We start from the raw sequence: 24,999 nt of genomic DNA, 5'->3' as shown, positions 1-24,999 counted from the left end.
GTTATGCAACGTGGAACCAACGGTGACAATCAAATATTGACATAACAGTGGATTTATAAGGTCGCATGTTCGAAACGAGCAGCAAACGTTCGATAGTAAACATATTTCCCTTGTAAACATCAATAAGTAATAACATATACATATATATTTTTTTAATTAATTACCAAGAGATACGATCTCAAAATTGATGGCGATGAGAAAAACTTTACAAGAATTTCATTAGAACAGGTTTTGAAGTTGCCTCTAAAATAATGTGCCGTTCAAGGTCACTCTAAGGGGATAATGTCGCAGGTGGTTATCTTGATGCCAGTTATAAGAGGGCATAATGAAAGGAAGATGTTATAGTGCAAAAAATCCCCGATGACCTTGACGTGACCTTGATGGGACTTTCCCGGTACCATCTAATTGAAATGAAGTGTTTTTTTTACAGACGTTAGTGCGTGGGAATAATTAAGATGTTTATTATAAGCGAGACACTCTGTGCATTGTCAAGCACAGACTCGCTCTGCAGTCTTAAATATTGAATGAAAGTGTCAACGAGCGTAATCGACAAGGGTCAAGGCCTACGTGAGGGTCAATCCACGCTAAACTGATTACTTTTTCACGGGTGAATTTGTATAAAATTATAAATATAAAGCGGTGAATCTTACCGTGAAATTAAGGGTCTTAAGCAATTTTCACTTTTGTGTAAACCCTCTTACAATTTTTATTTTTAAAATTATTCAACTTGTACAGGTTAAAATTTCGAAATTTAGAAATATAATTCGAAATCTATTATAGCCATCACCGAAAATTTTAGGTACACTCTACAATCAAAATTCAACAATACGGCACCAAAAAATCGTACAAAAACTTTTTCCTGTTCTCGTGTTAATTTTAATCACAACAAATTTTTTCGATGTAACTAAATTTTTATACGTCATCTATTGATTTTTGTCATAAATGCACAAAATGAGCAGATGCAATTTAAAGTATTAAACAGAGTGAAAGAATTGAAAAACGTCAATCTATTCAATTAAGCCTGTTAAAATTGTAAATGGAAGATTGGAAGTTCTATTTTGCTCCAATTCGTTGCAATTGATGCAAATAATTTTCATTAAAAAAAAATTATTTTTATTAACAAAATTTTTGATTTTTTTTTAAATTTAAAATTCTTTTTTTATTTTTATTTTGCATTTAGATCTGCTGTTTATTTATAACAGTTCGTATATAAGGAATCTCTCTTTTTTCGAATTTTCCGTTTTCGCCGAGGAAAATCGTGACAAAATCCGAACGCACGATCGCCCAATTATTAGACTAATTACGAGTAAGGTCGAGCCGAGAAGAGATGGGTCCTTGTGAGTCAGATCAGAGTGGGATGAGTCCTCCGGCCTGGTGGGGACCATTTCTATATAATCGACGGTGAAGGTGCCCGTCTCTTCATATCCTATCAGTGACCACGTTTCTTTCGCTGTCGGACTCGTCCTCCGATTCGTACATACTCGTTCCGGGATAATCAAAAGAAAAGCGAGCGACAAGTGAGGCAAGGTGAGTGGATCGACTAAACCATACTAGCAATCAGTGCTCCGATTCGCATGATCCCTTGCGCCGCATTAATGCCATAATTCTGATGAACGCGCAAGAATCAACCTGATAGTGCTCCCTAAGAAAAAGTGAAACTGGCCGTTCTTGGTCGCCGATTGACACCTTTAGAAATCATTATTCAGAATCTGCAATTATACTTTCTAAATTAATTTTTGCTAGAAAAATTTCTTTTACCATTTTATTGGCCATTGTCCTGCATTGCTGTGAACTTCTGCATGGGGATGCTAGAAATTAATTATTAAATGTGCTACTTCTTCTTAGAAATTATTATTTAGAATCTGCAATTATATTCTTAAAATTAATTTTTGCTAGAAAAATTTCTTGTACCATTTTGTTGGCCATTGTCCTGCAATGCTGTGTATTTCTGTATGGGGATACTAGAAATTAATTACTAAATGTGCTAGGCACTTCTTCGTAGAAATTATTATTTAGAATCTGCAATTATATTCTTAAAAATTAATTTTTGCTAGAAAAATTTCTTGTACCATTTTGTTGGCCATTGTCCGGCAATGCTGTGCATTTCTACATGGGGATGCTAGAAATTAATTACTAAATGTGCTAAGTACTTCTTCTTAGAAATTATATTTTTAAAATTGATTTTTCTAAAAAAATTGGGGATATTAAAAATAGTTTACTAAATTGAGAAGGAGGGAATTTTAATTCATGAGAAAATGATTTGCCGACGTACTTAACGCACCCTCACATTTTTAAAAGTAACTTTGGAGGTCTTTCTAACATGAGCATTGTATGCTGATAAAACAATTAAAGCCCCCCTAAATAAAATTATTTGCTAAATATTTAAACATTTTTAAAGTAATTTTCGCTTTTCTTTATTTCATTTCAACTTTCGTACATTTTCTAATTAAGAGTATTTCACTCTCTAAAGATTGTTGAACTCGTCACTGACCAACTTTAACAACTGTTACACAATAAGATGAGCATTCCTCTCGTCGGCTTTTAATTAGAAGAAACCCGTGTTCGCTGGAAAACCATTTGCGAACCTAATCGACTGCATAAGGTGGTAGCCAGAGATCGTTAACACTGCCATAGAAAAATGGACACGAGTTGACAGAAATGACAGTGCTTTCATCTGTCCAGAAAAAAAAAACGGTCGTTACGTTGACACTCCTTAAGAGAAACTCCCGTTGACTTTAGGAAACGGACAATGAGCCTAAGAGTCACGATCCTTATCGTCTATTGGTATTCACTGGCTCGACTCTCACCGATTTTTTTTTTGCTGGCTATCTTAAAAGTATCGTGTATAGTATTTTTTCCGTTCTCTTCGAGGATTCTTGTGCAACCGGCTGTAAAGAAAGACAAAGAAAAAGATCAACACCGCGAATTGTTTTCTGCAAAAGAAATCATAAACCTGTTTTTGTAGCTTGCACAAAGCTTATTGTATAGCGGAGCTTTATGCAAAATTAAAAAAGAGGGTTTTTCTTAAATAATTTTCTACCTGAATTACAACAATCTGGAATGAAATAATTTTCTTTAACATGTTTAATAGGTTCAACATAACATAAGAGTATTTTAAAATTTTTCTAATATTTTCAGTATTTTCAATTACACCTACTCATTTTTTCTTTGGTAATTATGTACACATATTTATGCATGTATAGTTCACATTACTTATAGCTTAATTACTTACCTAGCTCATATAGGTAACTTATTATTTATATTTTGTACTTATACTTTTTAGCTATATAAGTTACCTATATAAAAAAAAAATAACAAAAATACAAAAATAGTTTTACAGCTATATAAATTATTATTTATATTTTATACATATACTTTTTAGCTATATAATTTATATAGCTGTAAAACTACTTTTGTATTTTTGTTACTTTCTTTTTTGTTTTATTTTAGCTTCCGTGTATGGCTTATAGCTTTGCAAACTTGTTGCAGATGATGCTGGTGCCACTGGCCGTGGTGCTTTTCGCGACCCTCGCGTTCGCTGAGCCCGCCATCAACGAAATTCGGCCACAAAGCAACAGACCAGGAAGATTCCTCTCGCTCCCAATTCCGCAAAAATGTGCAAACCGTGAGTAGACTTTTCGTTTCGACGTTTCGACACCGTTCTCTCGTGTTTACACGAGGGAACACTTTCCTCGTGAGCATCGCTTTACACAACACTCGAACGCGCATGGTCGACGAAGTATTAGCAAAACAAATTCTCGGACGCCTCCACGAAGTCTCTAGGAGTCTGTAAATAGTGAGAATCTTAAAAAGAACACTTCCTGGTTTCTAAAATTTCTTTGGAACATGGCGCGGTGAGGCTGATCGCTTTTAATCAATTTTCTTGATTAATTAAACATTGTTAGGTAGACGTCTTTAGCAGCCATGGCTGGATTCTGCAGAGGTTTCTGCCTTAGCTACAAAAAAAGTGGGACCAAATAAAATTTTATTTTCTGTGGCAGTAGCCTTTACAAAATTTCGGAAATCGCCATAAGCCATGAATACGTAAAAATTGTTAGTATTAAATAGAAGATATGGATAAACATCCATTTCTTGTCTTAATAGTTTTAATTATTGGTATGTGCTCGAATCAAAACGTTTAATGGAAAGTTTCTCATAGAAATATGTTTAACACAATAGCTTCTTACTGCTAATTTATTATTTCAACGGAATTATGGTGGTGCACCTGCACCACTCGAAACATCAAAACTCTGTGTGGACATCTTAGGGGATAGGTAACCTAATGTAGACCGGTGCGTCCTGAAGAATAAAAATATTTATAGTGTTAATAATGCTATTCATTGGTTAAGAATTATGCTTTGGGTCTGGTTTAGCTATATCTTGCGAAAAAAGTAACAAAACAAAAAAAAGTCTAAAAAAATTATTTACAGTATTATTAATCGTGCTGATTGTTTATGAATTCCACGATCAAGACGTTCCAGACGTTCGTTCAAGATTGTCTACTTTCCCCCGAGTTAGTCCACAATTATAAATAACAATGTCCCTCGGACGTGTCTCTGACCAAGACTCTGCCAATAATGGCACGAATTGAAAGTATCTCCCGGAATATCCAAGCAGACGGTCTCGGTATTAGAGATTAAGTAAATACTAACTTTCTAACTATTAACCTTGGAAACTTGTTTCAATCCTGGTCTTCAATACTGTGACCATCTAAAGTAGCTGGTAATCGATTCCTGCATAGATCCCGAGCGGGGAAGGGGAGGGGATGTTCTATGACTGATTGATCGATTCGACATTGAATGGATCCTTTAGAATGGAGTGTAAGTCGAGGTAGGCTACAATTAGGGTGCCACGTTGCGCACGAGTATGCGGATCATACTGTTCGACACCTGCTTTGTGTTCAATGCTAACCGGCTGGCCAATCGGAGAATCGTACGTGAATTATTACCTACGCGTTACTTCGTGCTTAAAAACTACTTTGCGTGGCTAATGAAAATTTAAACTTCTAAATTGTATAATTTTAAGTTTTCATGTATTTTCAATCATTTAATTCCGTTTTCCCAAGAATTACTCCGACTTTGCCCGGTATTTACTCTTAGGTTACTCTTAGGTTAGGTTCGATTTCGGTGTGCGACCGACCTGCCCTCTATGCGACTATTTCCCTGGTCAATATTCTGTAAAAAATATTTTGCAGCTGATAAAAATTGGTTCTTCGACAAGCTTATCAGAGAATGTTACACGTAGGGCAAGGGACTCAATTACTGTGCCTATATTAATTACATTTACTTCTAAATTATGTCATTTTAAGTTTTCATGTATTTTCAATAATTTAATTCCGTTTTCCCAAGGATTACTCCGACTTTGCCCGATATGTACTGTTAAAGGTTAGGTTCGATTTCGGTGCGACCGATCTGCCCTCTATGCAACTATTTCAGTCTATTCCATAAAAGATATTTTACAGCTGATAAAAATTGGTTCTACCACGAGTCTAGCAGAGAATGTAAAGGACTATATTAATTGTACGATTTAAAAATACATATAATTAATATAGGCACAGTAACTGGCACCCTCGCAGTGATTGGGTCCTTTACCCTAGTTTCTTTTTGGAATTGAAGAACAGCATTCCGGAGGAAATGACCGAGGGCCGTGTGGGGGCAGCACGGGGTCATTCTAATTATTAAAATTCCGAGTGCTGGACGAGTGCAACGCTCCCGCGTAGGCGAGACAACAATCGGTGAACGCTTCCGTGAATCCAGGACATTTAGATGCATCGGCACGTTCTACGGCCGACGGAAAGAAATCGAGGTTAAAGCTGCTGATATACGCTAAGAAGGCTCTCTCGCGCAATCCCGCTGTCGCGTATTCTTAAAAGCGAGGCACGTGACACCAGCTACCTGGACTATTGTGCAATCCGGCACCTGGTTGGCTCGCTTTTCACACTGCTTTAGTCAAGGATCGTCGATCGACACACATTTTCCTTCTGTTTCATCTTCGGTGAACTCCGCTCGGCCGTAGCGGATGCGGCATTGTCTCGACACGTGCGAAACATCGCCATACATCGCTGACACAATACGTAACAGAACCTATTTGTGTTCAACGGTGTCTGTATAAAACTTTTCTCGATACATCTGTCACGTTTTTCCGAATAGAATGAGTCCAAACACGACATAATTTGAACCATGCTTGCTCGTTTAATACACGATTCAGTGGAACCTCGATTATCCGAACTGATAGAGCAAATCAGCTTCCGCACGTGTTTTGGTTAGGGATCTTTGTATAAATCGAAGCTTTTTGAATCTTTTTCGACTGAAAATTGGTCACTTCTTGTCACAAAGAAGATGAACAATTCACCAACAATAATAAAACGAATAAACAATTCAAGCGGTATTTCTTGGCACTCGGCAGGAATAATTGAACAACTCTATCCCGTTTTGACTCGCTGTACACGTAACTATGGCTAGTAAAAAATGAACAGTGTCACCAGAACATCATATAAAATTGTCAAGCGGTAGCAATTACCGTGTTAGGCGAACGCATTAGTATCTCGTGGCACGGTAAGTGCTAAGTGTTGCTCTAGGGCTCTGGGAGACCCGGGTCTCTGGCTTTGCTTGTCTTGGCAACGAGAAAGTGCATCGTGAAGACGACAGTTAACGTTCGCCGTCGTCTCGGTGACCTGTTAACAAGTCCACGATAGAGTAGCCAGGTAACTACACTTGCTGAGCTAAGGCACATATGTAATTCTTAGCTCACTCGTGGCGGTTATGGCACGCGTCCAAAAGGTGGTCCCGTATCATGGTTCAGCAGTTCAGAATCAGCATGAGCGAACTTTTTCAAAAGTTTAATTGAAGTATCATTAGTACGGATTTTATGCATTTATGCCAAATTTGAATATAACTTAAAACAGTAAAAAAGTTGAAAGAATTTTCAAATATTGTTATATTGTTTTTAACCTATAAAAACTATTAATGTATACTAGAGTGAATAAAATATTTGTTGCAATTCGATTAGAAAGTTTTAAAGAAATTTATAAAATAATTTATAAAATAATTTATAAAATAATTTATTAATAAATAAATAAATAATAATTGTATTTTACAACTGTATTTTATGTTTAAGTATGGTCCTTTAGAAAAGAAAGTATTATGAAAGTTATAATTGACACGCATCCCTCTAGGAAATTACGCTGTATGGTGATTATACTGTCATATGGGGCGTTCATTGGATTAGGTATACAAAATTGTCGCCGCCATATTTGCGAAGCTCTCTCGGGGCAATCGCGTTTTCCAAGGACACCCTGTAGTATTTTTCAATTACCACGTCAGCCGCATGACATTTCCGTCATTAAACGCTGTACTCCGTTTAAAAAATCTCACCGCTTAATAATCAAATTACAACACAGAGACAAGATCGACTTGGGAAAGATGCACACCGATCAAAGGTTCCCGCGTCTATGAAATATCGCACACGTGTGCGGGCAACAGAACTTTCTCTTTTAGTGCAACGACGCCGCGTGAGATGTTAATTCATAACCGTTCGTGTGACGTCAGACGTAATAAAAGTATCCTTAACGAACGGTTTTAAACAATTTACGGCGGGAACAATAATTTCTTGCGAGTAGTTTCCCACCGGGGAGTCGAAGACGATCTTTTTATTTAAATTCATTTTGCGCAATATTTCATGCCCGAAATCATTGTGAAATAAGTTGAGCAACTTTTTCGGAAACTCAAATTTCACGGTTAATTTGTATATTATTATTTCTGTATTCCGATCATTAGTATAAAACTTAAATTGATCGTGCCGAAGGCAATCTTTTCTTGCGGAATCAATTGTGCAACGTTGTTGACAATCACGTTCCCCTTGTCAGCCCTGTGACATTTTCACATAAGCTCAGCAAGATTTCCATCTTCTATGGAGTCGTAAAAACGACTCTTTTATATTACTTCATGAGAATAGCAAGAATTCAAATTTTTAGCCATTACTTTTACAACGTAGAGCAGGGAGTTCAACTTGTTCCCCTCCGAGGCCCCATGGTCCCCCACCATTAGTTAAATCTCTTCTCACTACTACTTACGGAACGCGTCACGTGACTGGTTCGTGGCAGTAGAAGGGGAAATTAGAGTGGGGGAACAAATCTTGGCCCGCGATTCGGTGTGCGCACTACTACAAACGATGAAGTCTAAGAGTGGGGGAAGTACCTAAGCGGGGAAGGAACCGCGTGTGGCTCGCGGGCCGCATGTTGGAACTCCCTGACATAGGGCGAGGAACCCAATTACTGTGGGGGTACAGATTACTGTGTGCCTATATTAATTATTAGACAGCGGATCTATACGCAAAATCAAATTTTTTTATCTGGATTACAACAAATTTATTTTCTTTCTTAATATGTTTAACGGTTTGAAAATAATATAACAGTATCTGTAAAGTTTTCTAACATTTTTACTGATATGAATTACACCTAATTTTTGCCATAAATGCATAAAATTCGCTGTCTATTAATTCTACTTACTTTTAAAGTATAATGATCGCAAAAAGATCCGCGGAAGAAAATTAAGTATGACGATTTCCCTGTTGTGCATTCTTCTACGATTTCTTTGTCGCGAATAGATGAACGTCGGGACCTGTCGTTTCAAGAAAATTGATAAATTGATTGATCGCCGGAGGCAATCTTTTTTTTATTACTCTTTGTCTTCGAAGAAACGAAGTTTCCCGATTTTTTCCCTCTTCTCCAGCCACTTTTTTTTATCGCCGTTGTATCTCGCTTTTCATAATTTCTTTGTAATTACCGGTGCTCGTGGCAGCAGCATACTCGAACGTTGTTGAATCGTCGGTCATCAAAAGGTGATTAAATTATCTACCGTATATCTAATTGGGCAGCTGTGTTACGCAATCGGCGATCGTTCTAACGGATCTTATGAAGTTGTTGCGGATTTGTAAGCGTTTGTTTACATAGAAAACAACTCAATTATCGACCCGTTTATTCCCAGATTAACGTCAACGTGGCGGATGAATTAATTCCACCGAGATTTATGTTGATGCCTGTAACGGTAAAAAATTACTTAACCGTTAGCACGGTTGATCGACTGCGTTATCGATATTTTTAAAGCCGTCATCATCCTCCTCGTTCGATGATACTACGTTCCGGATTGATGAATATTGATTACTATGAAAATCAAATTGCACTTTTATCCTGCAAAACGCTTCGATTACAATTTGTGCGTCTATTACGTAGAATCTACATTATTCTAACTACACTGCGAACATTTAATTACTCGGTTATAATTAGATTGCGGATCTTCATGCAGAACAAACATTTTATGTATGATTTACAAGAAACAAGAGCCAAATAGAAAATTATTTCTCCCTTTAATCGTTTCAATAAATAGGAAATACAAAAAATAAATAAGTTAATTGGAAATATGAATTGGAATTTTTTTAATAAATTGGATCTTCCTTAATTAATTTAATCTTTTCACTGGTTTAAACTGTGTCGTCTCAATTTTGTCAGAAACGCATAAAATCCGCAAAATCCTGGATCCAATTTTTATTAATTTGTACAATTAACGCGTAATTCCATTTTAAAGAAAAATGCAGCCGAATGGTGCCCTAATCCGTAATACGTCGAAAGCGGTTCCCGAGCCATCGTCTTATATCGAAAGAAAATTTCTTTCATCGCGTGATCCACTTACGAAAACTGCAAAAAATTTCTAACCAACCGAACGGTGGAAAATGTTTTGAATAAAATATTTAAAAAATATTTTTAAGTATTTTCTCCGTCGAAACAAAGGACGTTCATTTACGTGTTGAAACTTGTACCTAACACGTTCGCCACGGTATATGTTGTTTCAGCGCGAGGATAGTTTAAAAAACGGAAAAAGAGAAAAATGGCGGTTACGCAAGGGTTGCGAATAAAATGATGTTCCCCGCAGATGCTCTCAGGAAACGGGGTCACGAAGGAACTCCGCTTTCGATGATTTCATCGATCCGATGCGTGACTGTATCCTCTCATTGTTACTAATTGTAAGTTAGTAAGTGGATGGAACGGCATTATATGAGACCGGCCGAACGGCCGTCGGATGATCGAGCATTCCAGGGGGGCAGGCATGCAATCATTGGGATGGAAGATGTTAGACGGTTGTGGTTGTATTCCGAACATCATTACATTGCACCATTGCGGCAAAGGTGATTCAGTCCCACGGCCCGTTCGTGCCTCTCACGTGATTAAATACCGTGGAAATGCGACCATTTTGAAATTCTGTCTACGATCAGAGCAATTTTTCTAATTTGATACTCAATTTGGCACTTAATTTATCCACATTAGTCACTTCAACTTTAGACGTCACCCTTTCCGTCCCTTTTCTTTCTCCCCCCCCCCCAAGTCCTTAAATTCATCAATTTTGTTATTACAATATTCTCTTTTGTATTGTAGGCATTTTTTAAATTTAAGTTCTTCCGTAAATATTTCTAGTGAGTGTTAAAAAATTTTTCTATTCGCCATCCCCTATTCCCCTTTCTGTTCCTTTCCCTTTTCAACCCCTCCAAGCCCTTAAATTCATCAATTTTGTTATCATAAGATTCTCTTTTGTATTTTATATATTTTTGAAATATTCTATTTTAATTTATGCTTCTGGACAGTGTTGATCATCTTTTCAACGAGAACCTACCCTCATAAAGGGTGTTTTAAGATAGATTTAATTACAATTTTCTGTTAGAAAGTAATAGTTAATAATAATAATTACTTCAAGTTTCAACGATTCATCTAAATCGTTTTGTTCGATCATATTGTTCTTAGAATGAGCGCATTACAAATTTCCCGGTCGATTACTCGCACGTTGGCAATACTAAAACCTAATTACCGGAACAATTTAATGAATCTATCAATATTAGTTTACATCAAGCCTGGAATTGGTGTCTTAAGAGGTTCCATGCTATTTTCGTAATGATTGATCATCTAGTTAATCGGCTGGCTCGGTACGAGAATTATTGTTTCAATATTTTACAATCGTGCTGGCCACGTGATCTCCAGTAAAATGAATTTTTCTTGAGCTCTGTGTTGCAATTTGCTGTATCGCAAAACCGTGTGCAAGTAATTATAAAATAAACATAAATCGAGAAGATTTTTTTTCTCTATTGTTAGTTAAACAAATAAGATAATTTCATGAGAGAATTAAATGGACGATCGTTGATCCTCCAGACAGTAACACAAAATAATTTAATAATCATTTAATAAATAAATCATTTGCGTAGTTAAATAAGTTAACACATAATTATTTAAAGACTGGACGTTTAGGGGCGAAATACGATACTTTATTAGAATGGTACTATCTCTGATCATGCCTGCATACAGTGTTTAATGAAAAAGTAGTTATGGCAGTGAAAGCAAACGTCCTAAAAAATGCAAGGCGCGTCCACATGTGTTAATTATGCAGAAAAGCAACTAGAAAGTTAATGAAACGTCACTCTTATTGGTTTAATAAGAAATTGAGGGAGATTTCATTGCACGAAAAATTAAAACTGAAATGTATTACATATTTCGAAATTATTTGCAGCTTGTATAGTTGCAATTTTTAAAACGAGAACTTTTACAAAAAAAAAATATTAACAAGTTACAAAGTTATAAAAAAAGTAGTGCAATAAAAATAAAAAGACAATTAGTGTATTGGAAATAATGTTATCAATATTTTAATTAAGCACTACAAGTTTAGATAACCCATTTTATTAAAATTAATTATATTGCGTTTTGCAATGTGTTGCTTACAAAATATATTGACGTAACAATGTTGCTCGCTAGGCAAATTGCCGTAATAATGTTGCTCACAGGATGAATTAAATTTGATAAAAAAAAAAGAGAAAAATAGCAGAGTTATTACATTTCTTCATTAGCTCTTAACAAACGTGGGATAGCAACACGAAGTTTTCGTAACGTTTGTTCTGCCCGAGAGATTTGATCTTATCGAGACACACAGTTCTTATCATTAGCAGGAGAATACAATTAGCGAAGGAACAGCGAAACTGCCTTTGTTTTAGATTTGTAATTTCGAATTGTTTAAATTAAAGAGAAAGGAAACGTGTCGTCTATTACCGGACTTGTCATTAAATTTACATACCTGTGTTACAATTACCTGTTTTACTCGGTGTATTATTTAAATTACATTGTCTTTCGTGTAACTAACTCATTGTTATCTTATCCCGTGCGTATCCAACTACAACACACGTTTCCATAGATGGACAAAATTATAATAGCGTAAGAATGGGAATGAAATCAGACATGCAGGAAAAGTCAGAGTACTTGTTAGGTTAATTAATTATTTAGCTAATTGCTTGCATGATGGAGTATATGCATAGACAGCGATGGAGATTGTTTTCGAAAGTAGAATATACTTTAGTTGTTTTTGAATAACCAACAAATGGTTGAATGGAAGACTACAAAAAAAAACAAACTAATTTTGTCACTGTCCCACAACAAGATACATCATGCAAAGGAGAGGTCTGAAAGGGGTATATTTAAATATATTTATTTAGATAATTATATTTAAATAATAATGATAATTTGATTGAATTATTTCAATTTAAAAAAAAATATTCTTTAAATTATTTTAAGAACGTGAAATAAATAGGATTATTTACTACTTACTATTTATAAAATACTATTTTACCCAGCTGCGCACGGAGAACCGTGACTAATAATTTTTAGCGAAACCGTCGAAGACGGAAAGAAAGCATCGTCGTATTAGTACTCCGTTCTAAGTAGTTTTTAATCAGAATTGCGCAAACCGATCCGACACCAGGGAGAAGCCTCGGCTATAACAAATCGCCTCAAAGTTAAAGCGCCTTATGACAGCGCTGAACAATCAGCTGTCGCAACGCGCGAGGCTCTGTCCGACTGACAACTTTACAAAAGGCCGATGTTCCGTTGCCACGAAAATGTCAAGAATCGTTGCGAAAGAAAACAACGCCGCTCCCGCGAGATAATTCCCCTCCGTTGCTCGTTCCTCCGACTGTACCCGCCATCTTTAAACGGATGGAAAGCACGGAGGGTCCACCCAGCGAGAAAACAGTGTGAAATTGTCTTACTTTCTTCCCTGTCAAAATAATCGATTTTTACGAATTTATTTCCCAAAAAGATATAATTACCTTTTAAGATTATCGTAGCCCGCCATTTTGTTTCGTTCAGATCTACCAAAGTCAAAAAATGAGACTTTCCGAGGAATTACTGAGAAGTGATTTTTCTTGAAATTGAAAAATTGTCCGTGCACAAATAAAGCTCTGGAACAGTTGAACCGACCAAGTGGACCAAAATGGCGGCACTCCAGGCGTGTCTGCCAAAAGAATACTTATCGACTCGGGTCACATTTTTCCGGTGAATTTCGAGCGACAGCAGACTTTCTTCTTTCCTTTCCAAGGAACGGCAACCCACTTAATGTTTCACTGCAAATATCGCCCGCAAATATTGACCGGGCCCGCATACGTTAAAACGTTTCTATTTTTGAAAAAAAAAACATTTCGGCGGGTTCCTGTCCTTCGTGAGAGCTCTCGCTTTCCATTCGGTTCTGAAAACGGCTCCGGGATCTTGAGAGAAGCCAGCCTCCCGCTGTCATTCTCGATTTCTTCCGTTACGTACGCTAAACGGACCGTTATTTCGTTCCTGTTGATCCTTAATGAGTTGTCACGCGAATAATAGAAAGTCCCCTGAATATACGAGATCGGATATCTCAAGCTGTGTCCACACTGGAGCGAAATCGAACTAGTTTTTGTCGCCTTCTTTTTTTTATCGAAGATATAAAAATAAATATCAATCAATTTTTAGGGAGCCGTCGAGAGCAGGAGATTTCAATCTTTTAATAACCCCTGTGTGCTGTGACATAGATCGTGCAGGACTACTATTTTCTTGTGACCGCGTCGACCGCGCCGAACATAAACAATTATACCTCTAAATACAGTTCAAATTATGTCGTGTTTAGTGTCATTTTAATCAGAAAAATGCCACGAATAAGCTGCCGGAAGTCCCCATAAAAAAATAATGAAAAATTAAGATGTTTTGTAATTGGATTAGTTCACACCGATATACCCGACACGGTATCGAATTAGGCGCCATGTTTACACTGCTCGGCGACCGAGGTAGCTCGAACCCGTGGAGGGGATAGGCGGACTAAGATCGTGTAGCTCCGTTCTGCTTAGATCAAGACTTTACTGTTGTTTCGTCGACGGGACAAATTTTGAAGATTTACGTAGACGTTTGAAGTCGTAGCATTTTTTAACAAAAATGAGTCTTCGTTGCCTACGTCACGTAAAATTAGAGGAGAATGAACGAATGACTGACTATTCTCCATTGCGTTATAAAAATAAAGAAAATTGTATTTCATTAGATTTTCAGACATTTGTAATATGTGCTGAAAGAAATGAATCTATTGAACAATTCTTTACAAGTGGGCTCTTGCACTCTTAGTAATTGTAAATTCAACGATTTCGAGTCCGCCATTCTGACGAGTCCCGTAAACATACCGTTAAAATGAGTCCGGGCCACAGCTGGGTAAAATAGTATTTTAAATAGTAAATAATAAATAATCCTATTTATTTTAAAGTATGCGTGCAACTTTGAAAATAAAATATTGTATTCGATGCAATAAGTTTTAAGATAGTATTCTATTTGGAGAATATTAAAAATATTTGGGTTCCATTTCGAAATATTTTATCCCCTTTATTTTAAATTATTCTTGCTGAAAATAATGGTTCGTGTTCAGTAGAAGTATTTTATTGTATGCCAAATTATTGAAACAAAATATTATATTTTGCGTTTCAGATTGTTCACTGGAACTATTTTATGATTCAGATTTTTGAAATACAAATATTTTTTGTTTCACGGTTTAGATTGTCGAAGTAAAAGTGTTTCACTGTAAAATATTAAATAGTGTACTTGACATACTTATTTCGCCAAATATTGCCCACCTGTGGTCCGGGCTAATGAGTCCGTGCTGTCCGGTTTTATGAGACGATCGCAATTCGAGTATCGACAATTTTCCAGAGGAGAGACGAAAATCGCAGAAGGTCACCGATGATAGGCGGTGAAAATAAAAGGGAAAGTCGAGGAAAGAAACGAGTCTCTCGGGTCGGAACGATACTGCGAGAGCAAAACGTAATTTTTTCACCGTTACGTCAGTTCCCGGCGTACGCGCCATCCGCGCGTTCAAGTCTCTCGTCTGCCACCTGCCAGAAAGAGAGAGAGGGGAGGTTCCTCTTCTCTGCTTCTCGCAATTTACGATCGTTATATCATCGTTCATTAAACATTTATACGCCCTCGGAGGCGCTCGCACATCTCACGATGGTGTCAAGGAACTTCTTACGATAATCGCCTTAATCGCGATCCCACTCCTGCGAACCGAGAAACGCGTAACGGTTTCTTCTTACGCGACGTTCTTTCTTTTCATTATTGTCGTCGCCTTTGACAATAACAATACGACTAACTGAATGCTAGTGTTCTATTTATACGCTGCAAACATTGTTATGGTAGTAAACGTACTTTTACTCGTCCTTGCAATGAGATATACATCTATACATAATATATTAATATATGATAATATAATATAATAATAATATATATTTATGCATTTTATGTGGTAGTAAATGTACAGTAAATGCGCGCAGAAAATAATTTAAAATAAAATAATAAAATAAATGGATTTAAAAATAATTTCTAAATTTCTTAATATATTAAAATGACTGTAAAATATTAAATAGACTATATCATAGTTTCGAATGAAAATTGCTGTCGTAGACATGTATAGGATCGTTTCGACACTAGGTTTACGGGACCCATCGAAATGGCGGGTTCTAATAGTTTTTAATTTTAAATTATTAAGATTTTAAGGATGCATACAAATTATTTAGCAAATTTATTTCTTTCGGTATATATTCTCTTAAAAATATTGCTGAAAATGTGGGTAGCACGTTCTTGTTATTTTCATAAGGTAATGCAAAATAGTCAGTTTTGGTGCTCCGTAAGCCCAGCGTTAAACAATTTATGGCCGCGTTACGGGGTAGTCTACGGTGACTATACCGGTGAATATTTAATATAATATAATTGCAAAAGGCTATTCCAGGTGAGGAATATGCTATCGTATGGAGAGCCCGTGCGTGTGCGATTCAATTATGTTTAACCTGCGCGTGTACGACCGAGAGGTGGATTTGTAATCGGCGGCACATGATTATCGTGTGCTTAAATGTCAACGGTTTTACACTCTTTCCTGGTATTTATGCAGGAATGCCTGTCCCGTCGACGATTTATGACGGGTGTCTCATTATGAGATTCTCACGAGACGTGGTTGCGAAAGGGATGTGTTGGACGGCCACATTTTGGAAAAGAACAGAAAAATCATGTTTCGGTCGAGCGATCGGTCAAACTGAATTTTTACCTTCTTCGTTATCTCCTCCATTCTGTTTTTGCGTAATCTCGACACCTTTTCTTTTTTTTTTTTTCGGTGACACAATTGTCAAACAAATTATTTTTTTTTTGGTGTTATTTTATTCGATGTGATTTCATTGTCAGTGATTTTTAAGGGATTAAAAGTGATTGTTGTTCGTTCGATTGACAGGGCCGAAAGAGTTCAACTACAGGGGCCACAACTACTTCTACAGCGGCCATATTCCCGCTCATGCTAACCAGAGGGTGGACTGGTTAGACGCCAGAAATGTTTGCAGGGAATACTGCATGGACCTCGTGTCGATCGAGACTCAAGACGAGAACAACTTGGTCTTCAGACTTATCCAGCAAAGTGAGTATCGCAGTCCCAGTATTTATTTATAACACTAACACCAACTCCAACAATAGTAACAGTGTCCATCACCAAGTTTACAACAGCTAGGCTACGATTGCTATATTATTTTGCTATAATATATTGCTATATTATTTTTAACATATTGCTATATTATTATTTTCAACACGAATTCGAAAATCAATTTTATTTATCGCCCCCGGTTTCTCAGAAATTTCATTTTCAGGAAAAAATCAAGTTGCCAAATTCAAGAATTTTTTCTGTTCGAACCGTACAAGTTAAACGAATGATCTTTACGTAGAACGATTCTGTACACTCTGCCGGATACAATAATATATTTTTTAACAACATTATGAGCATTCGAACATGTTTAAAGAATGTTTGAAGAGAGCGGAACTTCTGGAACGATTTTGTCGGACATTTTATATTTATTTCGAGAATTGGGGGGCCACCGGTTATTTTCAAAAACCCACACGAAATTTTGATTTTCATTCTTCTCGTATGAAATGATAAAAATATACAATTGAAGTTTACAGTTCTTTTATTTTCGTTTTATAAGTATAACCTTATTATTGTGTACATTTTTATACAAATGGCTTCGTGGAAACTATTATTTTATACATTTTTATACAAACGGCTCTATGGAAATTTAGTGCATCGCGGTTTTAAAAATGAAATTGTACTTTTTCGAAGTGTGAGTGACGCAAAAAATAAAGATTTGCATAAGCATCCATTAAAATGTTTCCAATTCGGACATTTCCAATACTAGAACATGTTAGAAAACTAGTACAAGGTATATGCGAGGAGCTTCGAGAATATGTCACTCATTATTATGGAAATAGAGACTTCGTGGACCTATGTTTCCATGTTTATGGTGGCAGCTTATTATGTGCCCTATGTTTGTTTGCGGTCGCGGCTATAAACCGTTTGTCTTTCTCAGCCTTGGTGGTTGCAGTTTTTAATTGCTATGTCTGTTCTATCGAGTTCCCCTTTTAGTCATCACATATTGCAACCAGTGATTGCTATACCAACATGCTCATATCACTTATTGTGACTGCGACGCCTTCGCGCTTTCATACAAAACTGTGCAAAAATCTTAATTCTACAATCCTTCGACAATTATCAAGATAAAAAACGTTTGCAAAAACGTTTTATAAAGTTTTATTATCCACACCGATATTTCGCTACAGTCTTCTTTCGATATAAGACGACGGCTCGGGACCGGCTTTCGTCGTATATCGGATGAGAAAGGGGATAGCAATTTTCTTATTTCGAAATAAAAAGCGTCGTCTTATGTCGGAATAAAATTATTATTGGTAGCTTTAACGAGAAGCTAGAATATTTTTTCGAAACCTGTATTCCAGAGAAGATCTACGTGCGAATCTGATTGATAAGGATCTAGCCCAATAAGAGAGTATCCTGCGAACAATGCCAGGATATCGGCATCGTGTTTTCTCGCGTGTCGTGACGAAACTGCCGTGGCTGGAGATGCGACGTTAATAAATCACTGAAACGGTTCGTTTCGAAATTTCTGAACTATCTGCCTCGCGAGAATGAAAGTTACTGGTTAGCTATATAATAAATTGCTCACGAAGTCGGTTGCTTCTGTATCCTCTCGGTTGTCGGTTAGGCTCTCCCGGTGGTTGTAGAACTTTCTAAGCTAGTTACGACAGGGTTTTAACGAATTTCTGATGGGAATAACAGTGAATCGATGATATCGACACGGGAGAACACGTCGTTACAACCTCTGCGATCTGTTTCGCTCAAGTGACCTTCGGGAACCGGATGTTCTTCGGTGGCTGTCGAAACAGTACCACAGCGTTTTATCTATTCGATTGCTGTGTGCGAAATCTCCGACTTTGAACAGTACTCGCTTCAATAATTTACAATCGAGTCGGAGTTGTACAGAAAATTTTTTCTAATAATTCTTTATATAACAATTTGTGTTTCTCATTCAAATTTTTCATTTCTATTTACAATTTTCTTCAAAACACTGACGATTAAAACTAATTAAAATAGCATTTATTTATATTTATCATCATCCACCAACATTTTCAATTCAATTTTACGTAAATTTTGTTAATACCATGATTGGTTGGTACATTTCAAAGAATGAGGTGTATGAAAGCCTGTTTCTCATTCAAATTTTTATTTAAAATTGTCTTTATAATACTGATGGTCAAAGTTAATTGAAATACTAGTATTTATTTTCATCTGAATACGTTTTGAATTAATTTGCGCGAATTTTGTTAGCAGTCTTATCGAAACATTTTAAACAAGAATAAGATGTATGAATTTTTTAATGTTTCGTTTTGAAAAAAGTCAGAAATACTCCCACAATGTATACAAATGTTTAATGTAGCCTAAATGTAATGCAATTGTTGAATATGGAATTAACTGATTTCGCAAGAACGGGCACGCCATTTGTTCATAACAAAGATTCTAGAATATCCAAGTCAGTGATTTAACGACTGAATCTTCAAGGTAAAACGGGGGATCTTTAAGTAGGTTGAGGCTGAGGAATCTCATCCTTTTATATACATTGTTGCATCACAAAACTCATCAATCTTTCGAGCTCACGTGAGCAAGGACAATTATATTCGGAATTTCATCTGCTTTATATAAAAAGCAATTATACTCGAGATTTTCTTAATAAACAATTCCTAATTCAACTGTACTTGATATATACTTAATTTCACGATTATTAGAACAGATATCAATATTTTATACATTATTATTATTATTATTATTATATTTGCAAACATAAACCAGTATTTTAACACAATACTTACATCACTACAGTTCTTCTAACTTTTCCAACCTTGTTGTATAGTTGCGTAGCATAATAATTACGATATCGAGTATTTTTTGCAAGATCTGTATGCAAAATAAAAATTGTCCAAGTTAACTATAAGAAACAGAAGTAAGATGAAAATCTCAATAATTTGAATAAATCAAACATAATATGTTTTAATATCATTAAATTCGTGTTCCAACAATTTTATGTTTCACCTTTTATATTGCATAAAATCCTCGGTCTACTAATAATTGTAACCCATTTTTTAAATTGTTCTAATCGGTGAATTCCTTCTATTCAGACGATGTTCCTTACATTTGGACATCCGGACGCCTCTGCGACTTCAAGGGCTGCGAGAACCGCCGTGACCTTGAGCCGAAGGTCCTCTACGGATGGTTCTGGTCCGCGAACAGGAAGAAGATGGCGCCAACCCACCAGACCCCCGAAGGCTGGAACTTCAACCCGTGGTCTCAAACCGGTCACAAGAAAGTCAGGCAACCGGACAACGCCGAGTTCGACATAAACGGCACCAACGAGTCTTGCATGTCCGTCCTCAACAACGTCTACAAAGACGGGATCAGCTGGCACGACGTGGCCTGCTATCACCAGAAACCCTTCGTCTGCGAGGACTCTGAGGAGCTTCTGAACTATGTAGCCAGCACCAACCCTAACCTCCGTCTCTAAAATAAAAGTCCTGAGTAAACAGTTCACGTCATCAGCACTTGCCCTATTCGTCTCTGCAACTTTAGGCGAGACACCAGCCAAAAAATGAATGGAAACAAGAACCATTGTCAGAAATCTCCTCTACAATAAGACCAATTTAAGTACAAATTGGCATTCAATTGTTTTTAACCCTCCGGGCCACACTGTGTTCAATGGCAACCTTCAATCCAAATGTCTGAACCGTTGCTTCAAAATTGATCGCTTTCCTTGCGTTCATGCAAAAGTATACTGTTCACTGCAACTCGCAGACACTTGGTCATTATTATTAGACTGCGGATTTTATGCATGTATGATAAAAACGAATTGATGCGATTCAAAACAGTGGAAATATTAAAAGAATTTCAGAATGAGATCCGCAGTCTAGTCATTACAATATACCTTCGCAGGCATTTTGAGTGCCTGCGAATGAGCTTGGTAGCTTGCACAAATTAAATACGTCCAATTGTACAGTACGAAGTAAGCTAGAAAATTATTAGAAATATTGATTACTAAGTATCTCACAGGTTGCTATACAAAAGAACTAAAAGGTTTTGTGTATATAATTAATTTTGTTAAATTCTTGAGGAAGAACTGTGTCTAATTGTGGCTTAGTGGGTTAAAACTATTATTTCCGTTAGTAAGAACAATGTAAGATATAAGAAAGTATTAATGGTAAAGACAATGGAATCTCCCCTAATTGTAAACAAAACAGTAAAATACTTTAAATACTATATTAAATCATTATGTATAATATGAAAGATCAATATGTTTACCAACGTAATGTTAGAGTATTTATTTGTATTCAATGATTTCGAAGAATAAACACTGAAATGATTGAAACTGATTGATTAGCGATTCGATATACGGATTAAATTAAATATATGCTAAAACAGTTTTATAATTACAGTTGAAGGATTGTCTCGCCGTTACATATACGTCCCACAATTCAGGATTACTTTTATAACGTAGCAATTTCGTTGTTAAAACGTCTATTAAGGTGTAAACATATTTATTAATAGAAATTCGGCCGATAATCTGTTTACAATTATGAATAAACTTTAGTCGTAAATACTTAAAATCTCACATTTATTTATCAAATCTTATAAACCAGCGTACGAAACAATGTTCGTCCAAAACTGTATTTAAAATATCACTAATTGTCTGCTGTACTAGTACTTGGCCTAACTTCGTCGTCGTTTTCTTGCTCATCTTGCTCTCTAGGCTCATTCTTCTTTTTTCTTTTTCTAGCCCTGAGCTTGTTGTACTTCATTTTCATTCCTCGTTTATTTTTATGTTTAGGAATGTCTGTAGGATCTGCGGACCACAATAAAACGTAAATTAATTTTAATATGATTCTATGTATGTCAACAACTTCTCAGACAACAATACATACAATCAAGAGGTATGTTCATCTGCTTCCTTAAAACAGTTCGAACCTGTTTATTAATAATTTCCCTACATTGTGCATCAAAACCGCTCGGCAACCACCCTCTTTTCTCATGACACCTTGTGGTGGGTAAAGGATCGGGTAACTTGGCCAACATTTCTTGTATTTCATCTACGAGCACGTCGCAATACTAGAAGATATATAAACAATAAAATTTATAGTGCATATAAATTTTTAGAACTTGATGGTACAACAAACAAAATGGTGACAAACCTGATAGAACATTTGCCTTGACGGGGGCACAGTTCCATCTCTGTATATATAGACACTATCCGTTAGTTCCAACTCTTTTTTACCACATTGTTCTGCTAATACTCCGCTTAAAGCTGTCTTTTGCTTTCCAACTGGTGTTGACTTATATGGCAATGTATACTCCGCATAATTTCTCTTACATTTTACGGTAGACCCCAAACCATCTAAATATAGAAGAGACAAGATTAAACAATTGCGCTTATGTTCCAAATAGCATTTTCTATGTAATTGCAATGCCCAAAGAACTTACGCATAGCTTTCAATCTGTAATCTAAGGTTTGGTACTTTCTCGCAGTAATGTCTTTCCTAGGATCGTAGCCTAATTTTACCCACATAATTTTCCATGGACCAGTCATGAAGTAATATGCCACAGAAGGTAGTAAAATTTTCAAGCGATCATGAGAAAATTTCGTTTTATACATCACCGCGTTTTTCGACCAGATTGGTCGCTCCTCGAATAATCGACGCATTTGATCATAATGAGTGTTCTGAACAAATTTCACTTTCATTGCAGTTTCTATACCAACCGGTGGCTTCGTAGGAACGTCTGGTGTTGAGACGTAAATTAAATTTGAAAATCCTGATTTTCGTTTTGTACTCTTCCCTATTATATTGTCTGCATACGACTGTGCTTCTGTTTTTGGAACGTAATGCTGAATTGTATCCATTCTACTGAATGCAGCCGGTGGTAAGAAATAAGGTACATCGCTCTTCAACCACGAATACTGTGGTATGTTATTTGGGTATATCTTGTCGTATACATATTCTAACTTTTTAGGGTCCTCTTTGCTTTGAGTCATCGGTAAGTACTGGAAATCACAAAGATCTAAAAAGCATTATCTTATTTATTTTCAATTGATTAAAACAATACAAATATGATTTGTATATACAATACATACTTGAAAATTTGAATTCCATGTCAACCCGACCTAAAACTTTTAATTTTGGCAACTCGTATTCCTCGTCTTTAGAAAGATCTTCGAATTTATTTCGATCAAATGTAGGTGGTATGTCTTTTTTAGTCTTCCCCAAATCAGTCTGTTGCAGATCAGTAGTATCATCCGAGTTATTAACACTGCAACCTTGTACTTGATCAGCTAACTCGGATATAACTTGTTCTTCATTTTTATTTTTCTGACTTTCAATACTTTCTGTTTCTGACATTTGTACTGTATTAATATTATCTTGCACTTTGCTACTCTGAACATTATTTACATCCACATTTTTCTTCATTTGATCGGCTTCAGCTTCTTCTACCTTTTTCACTCTCGACTTTTTAACTCTAACTCTAAGTAAAAATCCTTTGGTATTGTATCTATCACCACAAGTCGGTTTACAGAAAGCGTCATCTGGTCTGAACTTCAGTTCCAAACGCCGGTTTGGTGTATTTACTGCCTGTTAAGACATAAAAATAGTTAGTTAGTGCTTTGCATTTTAAAGGCTGTCGTTCTCTTAACAGCACATGAATGATACCAGACTAACGTCAACATATTCATTTCTGTCATTGAACTACATATAATAATGTAAATGCGTTGACAGTGAGCGACAGCCTTTGTGCTCACTCTTAAAAGTATACTGTACCGTGCTAATGCCGCTAATTCCTCCTAGTGTAGCTATAGCTCTTTCTGGATTAACAACATTTCCAGGATACTTAATACAGATAAACTTTTTGTCGAATCTATGGCCTCCAGGAAGCACTGGTCCGATATAATCATCTTTTTCTTGTTCGTCCAGTCCTCCTTCATTATCTTCAAATGTCTGTGTACATGCATGTATAACGTTAACTTTTGAAATAATCATTAAATCAATATAAGTCACATATTGTGACACAATAGTTAGAATTAGATTTTACATGTATCTGTCAGATCAACCGTGAAGTCAGAGGTCAATGCTTTAAAATTTTTGTATTTACAATATTCAAATACTTTCATATTCAACAGTTAATAAATAACGTGCACGGAAGCACGATTATATTGTTATATTAAAATTGTGATTATATTGATTTGATCTTACATTCTTATTGACATTATCAGTTTCAGGTATATCAGCGGAATCGTCGCTACCTAGATCTTTACGATAATCATCGATATTGAAATCGTCATCCTTTTCATCTTGTGGATCATAATCTTCATCACTATCAGTACTTGGTTCGCTCATTTTCTGTTTTTACTTTAAATACCCTGGAACATGCATTTTTAAGTTGTACATTTTGACATGCTAAGCAATGTCAACGTAAAATATCATGGTGGTATTATATTAGTACAGAGTTCTGCATTCGTGTATATGATAAAGTAAATATTTATTGATTTACACAATTAAAATACAATTACATTTGTGTGCTTAAATTTTAACAGGTATTTCACAGACGCAATAAAGCTGCTATTTACTTTTTAATATCCTTACATCTACTTTTAAGTATTATTATATTTACTAATACTTACAGAGCTTAAAATAATACGTTCTAAATAGTCACGCGCGTATTAATACAATATTTATAATTTTCGTCATCATTTACTCCACAAACGTTGAGGTTAGAAAAGTACGCATGGAAGAATCTTCGTGTATGTAAGAAAGGTTGCCTAACTATAGGCATTAAGTTGACACTTCGTAAAATACTTACGATACATTTAAACATATTTAGTAACATATAAGTTCGTTATTTGCATATTAAAATTGCAAAGTAAATTGCAAAGTAAAAGATTAAGAATATAAAATATTGTAAAAAATTCACTTAATGCAAGAATAAGCGAGGAAATTACGTTTCCCTTGTTTCGGTCGCACAACAAAGTACCAGTCGGAAAGGAATTTTTTGAGTAAATTATTTAATACACTGGCACACCGGTAAATATTGTAATACTGTCAATCTTGTACTTGTCAATCAAGTACGAAACAGAAAGACAATATAAATGTGATATCGGAAGCAACGAAATACGATGTAAATATTTCGTGTCCGTCCTAAAACTTGCATACGAAGGCCAGGCTTTTCCACAATTAAATATTTAAGTTAAAGAAAACGTTCAAGAGTTTATACAAAA

General features: G+C 35.9%; 2 protein-coding genes across 2 annotated transcripts; one reads left to right on the top strand and one right to left on the bottom strand.

Moving 5' to 3' along the window:
- Nucleotides 1–1,353: 1,353 nt before the first annotated feature.
- Nucleotides 1,354–20,758, top strand: Slf (C-type lectin domain-containing protein slf). The gene is made up of 4 exons (XM_076797232.1): nt 1,354–1,527; nt 3,490–3,625; nt 16,587–16,766; nt 19,865–20,758. Exons 2-4 carry the CDS (start codon nt 3,490–3,492, stop codon nt 20,245–20,247), a joined length of 699 nt encoding a protein of 232 aa, XP_076653347.1. The 5' UTR covers nt 1,354–1,527; the 3' UTR covers nt 20,248–20,758.
- Nucleotides 20,759–20,900: 142 nt separating this feature from the next.
- Nucleotides 20,901–24,999, bottom strand: L(2)37cd (general transcription factor IIIC subunit l(2)37Cd). Its single transcript, XM_076797231.1, has 8 exons — nt 24,406–24,999; nt 23,978–24,144; nt 23,546–23,722; nt 22,864–23,359; nt 22,215–22,790; nt 21,926–22,128; nt 21,659–21,842; nt 20,901–21,579 (listed from the first exon to the last, which is right to left on the bottom strand). The coding sequence occupies exons 2-8, from the start codon at nt 24,119–24,121 to the stop codon at nt 21,419–21,421; spliced, it is 1,941 nt and encodes a 646-aa protein (XP_076653346.1). The 5' UTR covers nt 24,122–24,144; nt 24,406–24,999; the 3' UTR covers nt 20,901–21,418.

Source organism: Halictus rubicundus, chromosome 11, assembly GCF_050948215.1.
Source record: "Halictus rubicundus isolate RS-2024b chromosome 11, iyHalRubi1_principal, whole genome shotgun sequence".
Lineage (NCBI taxonomy): Eukaryota > Metazoa > Arthropoda > Insecta > Hymenoptera > Halictidae > Halictus > Halictus rubicundus.
Note: the sequence above shows the minus strand (reverse complement) of the source record. Positions and strands in the feature narration are given on the sequence as shown.

Coding starts and splice junctions, on each gene's coding strand:
- Slf (XM_076797232.1), top strand. CDS start 3,490: ATGATGCTGGTGCCACTGGCCGTGGTGCTTTTCGCGACCCTCGCGTTC. Junction 3,626..16,586: donor TCCGCAAAAATGTGCAAACC/GTGAGTAGACTT, acceptor TTCGATTGACAG/GGCCGAAAGAGTTCAACTAC. Junction 16,767..19,864: donor CTTCAGACTTATCCAGCAAA/GTGAGTATCGCA, acceptor CCTTCTATTCAG/ACGATGTTCCTTACATTTGG.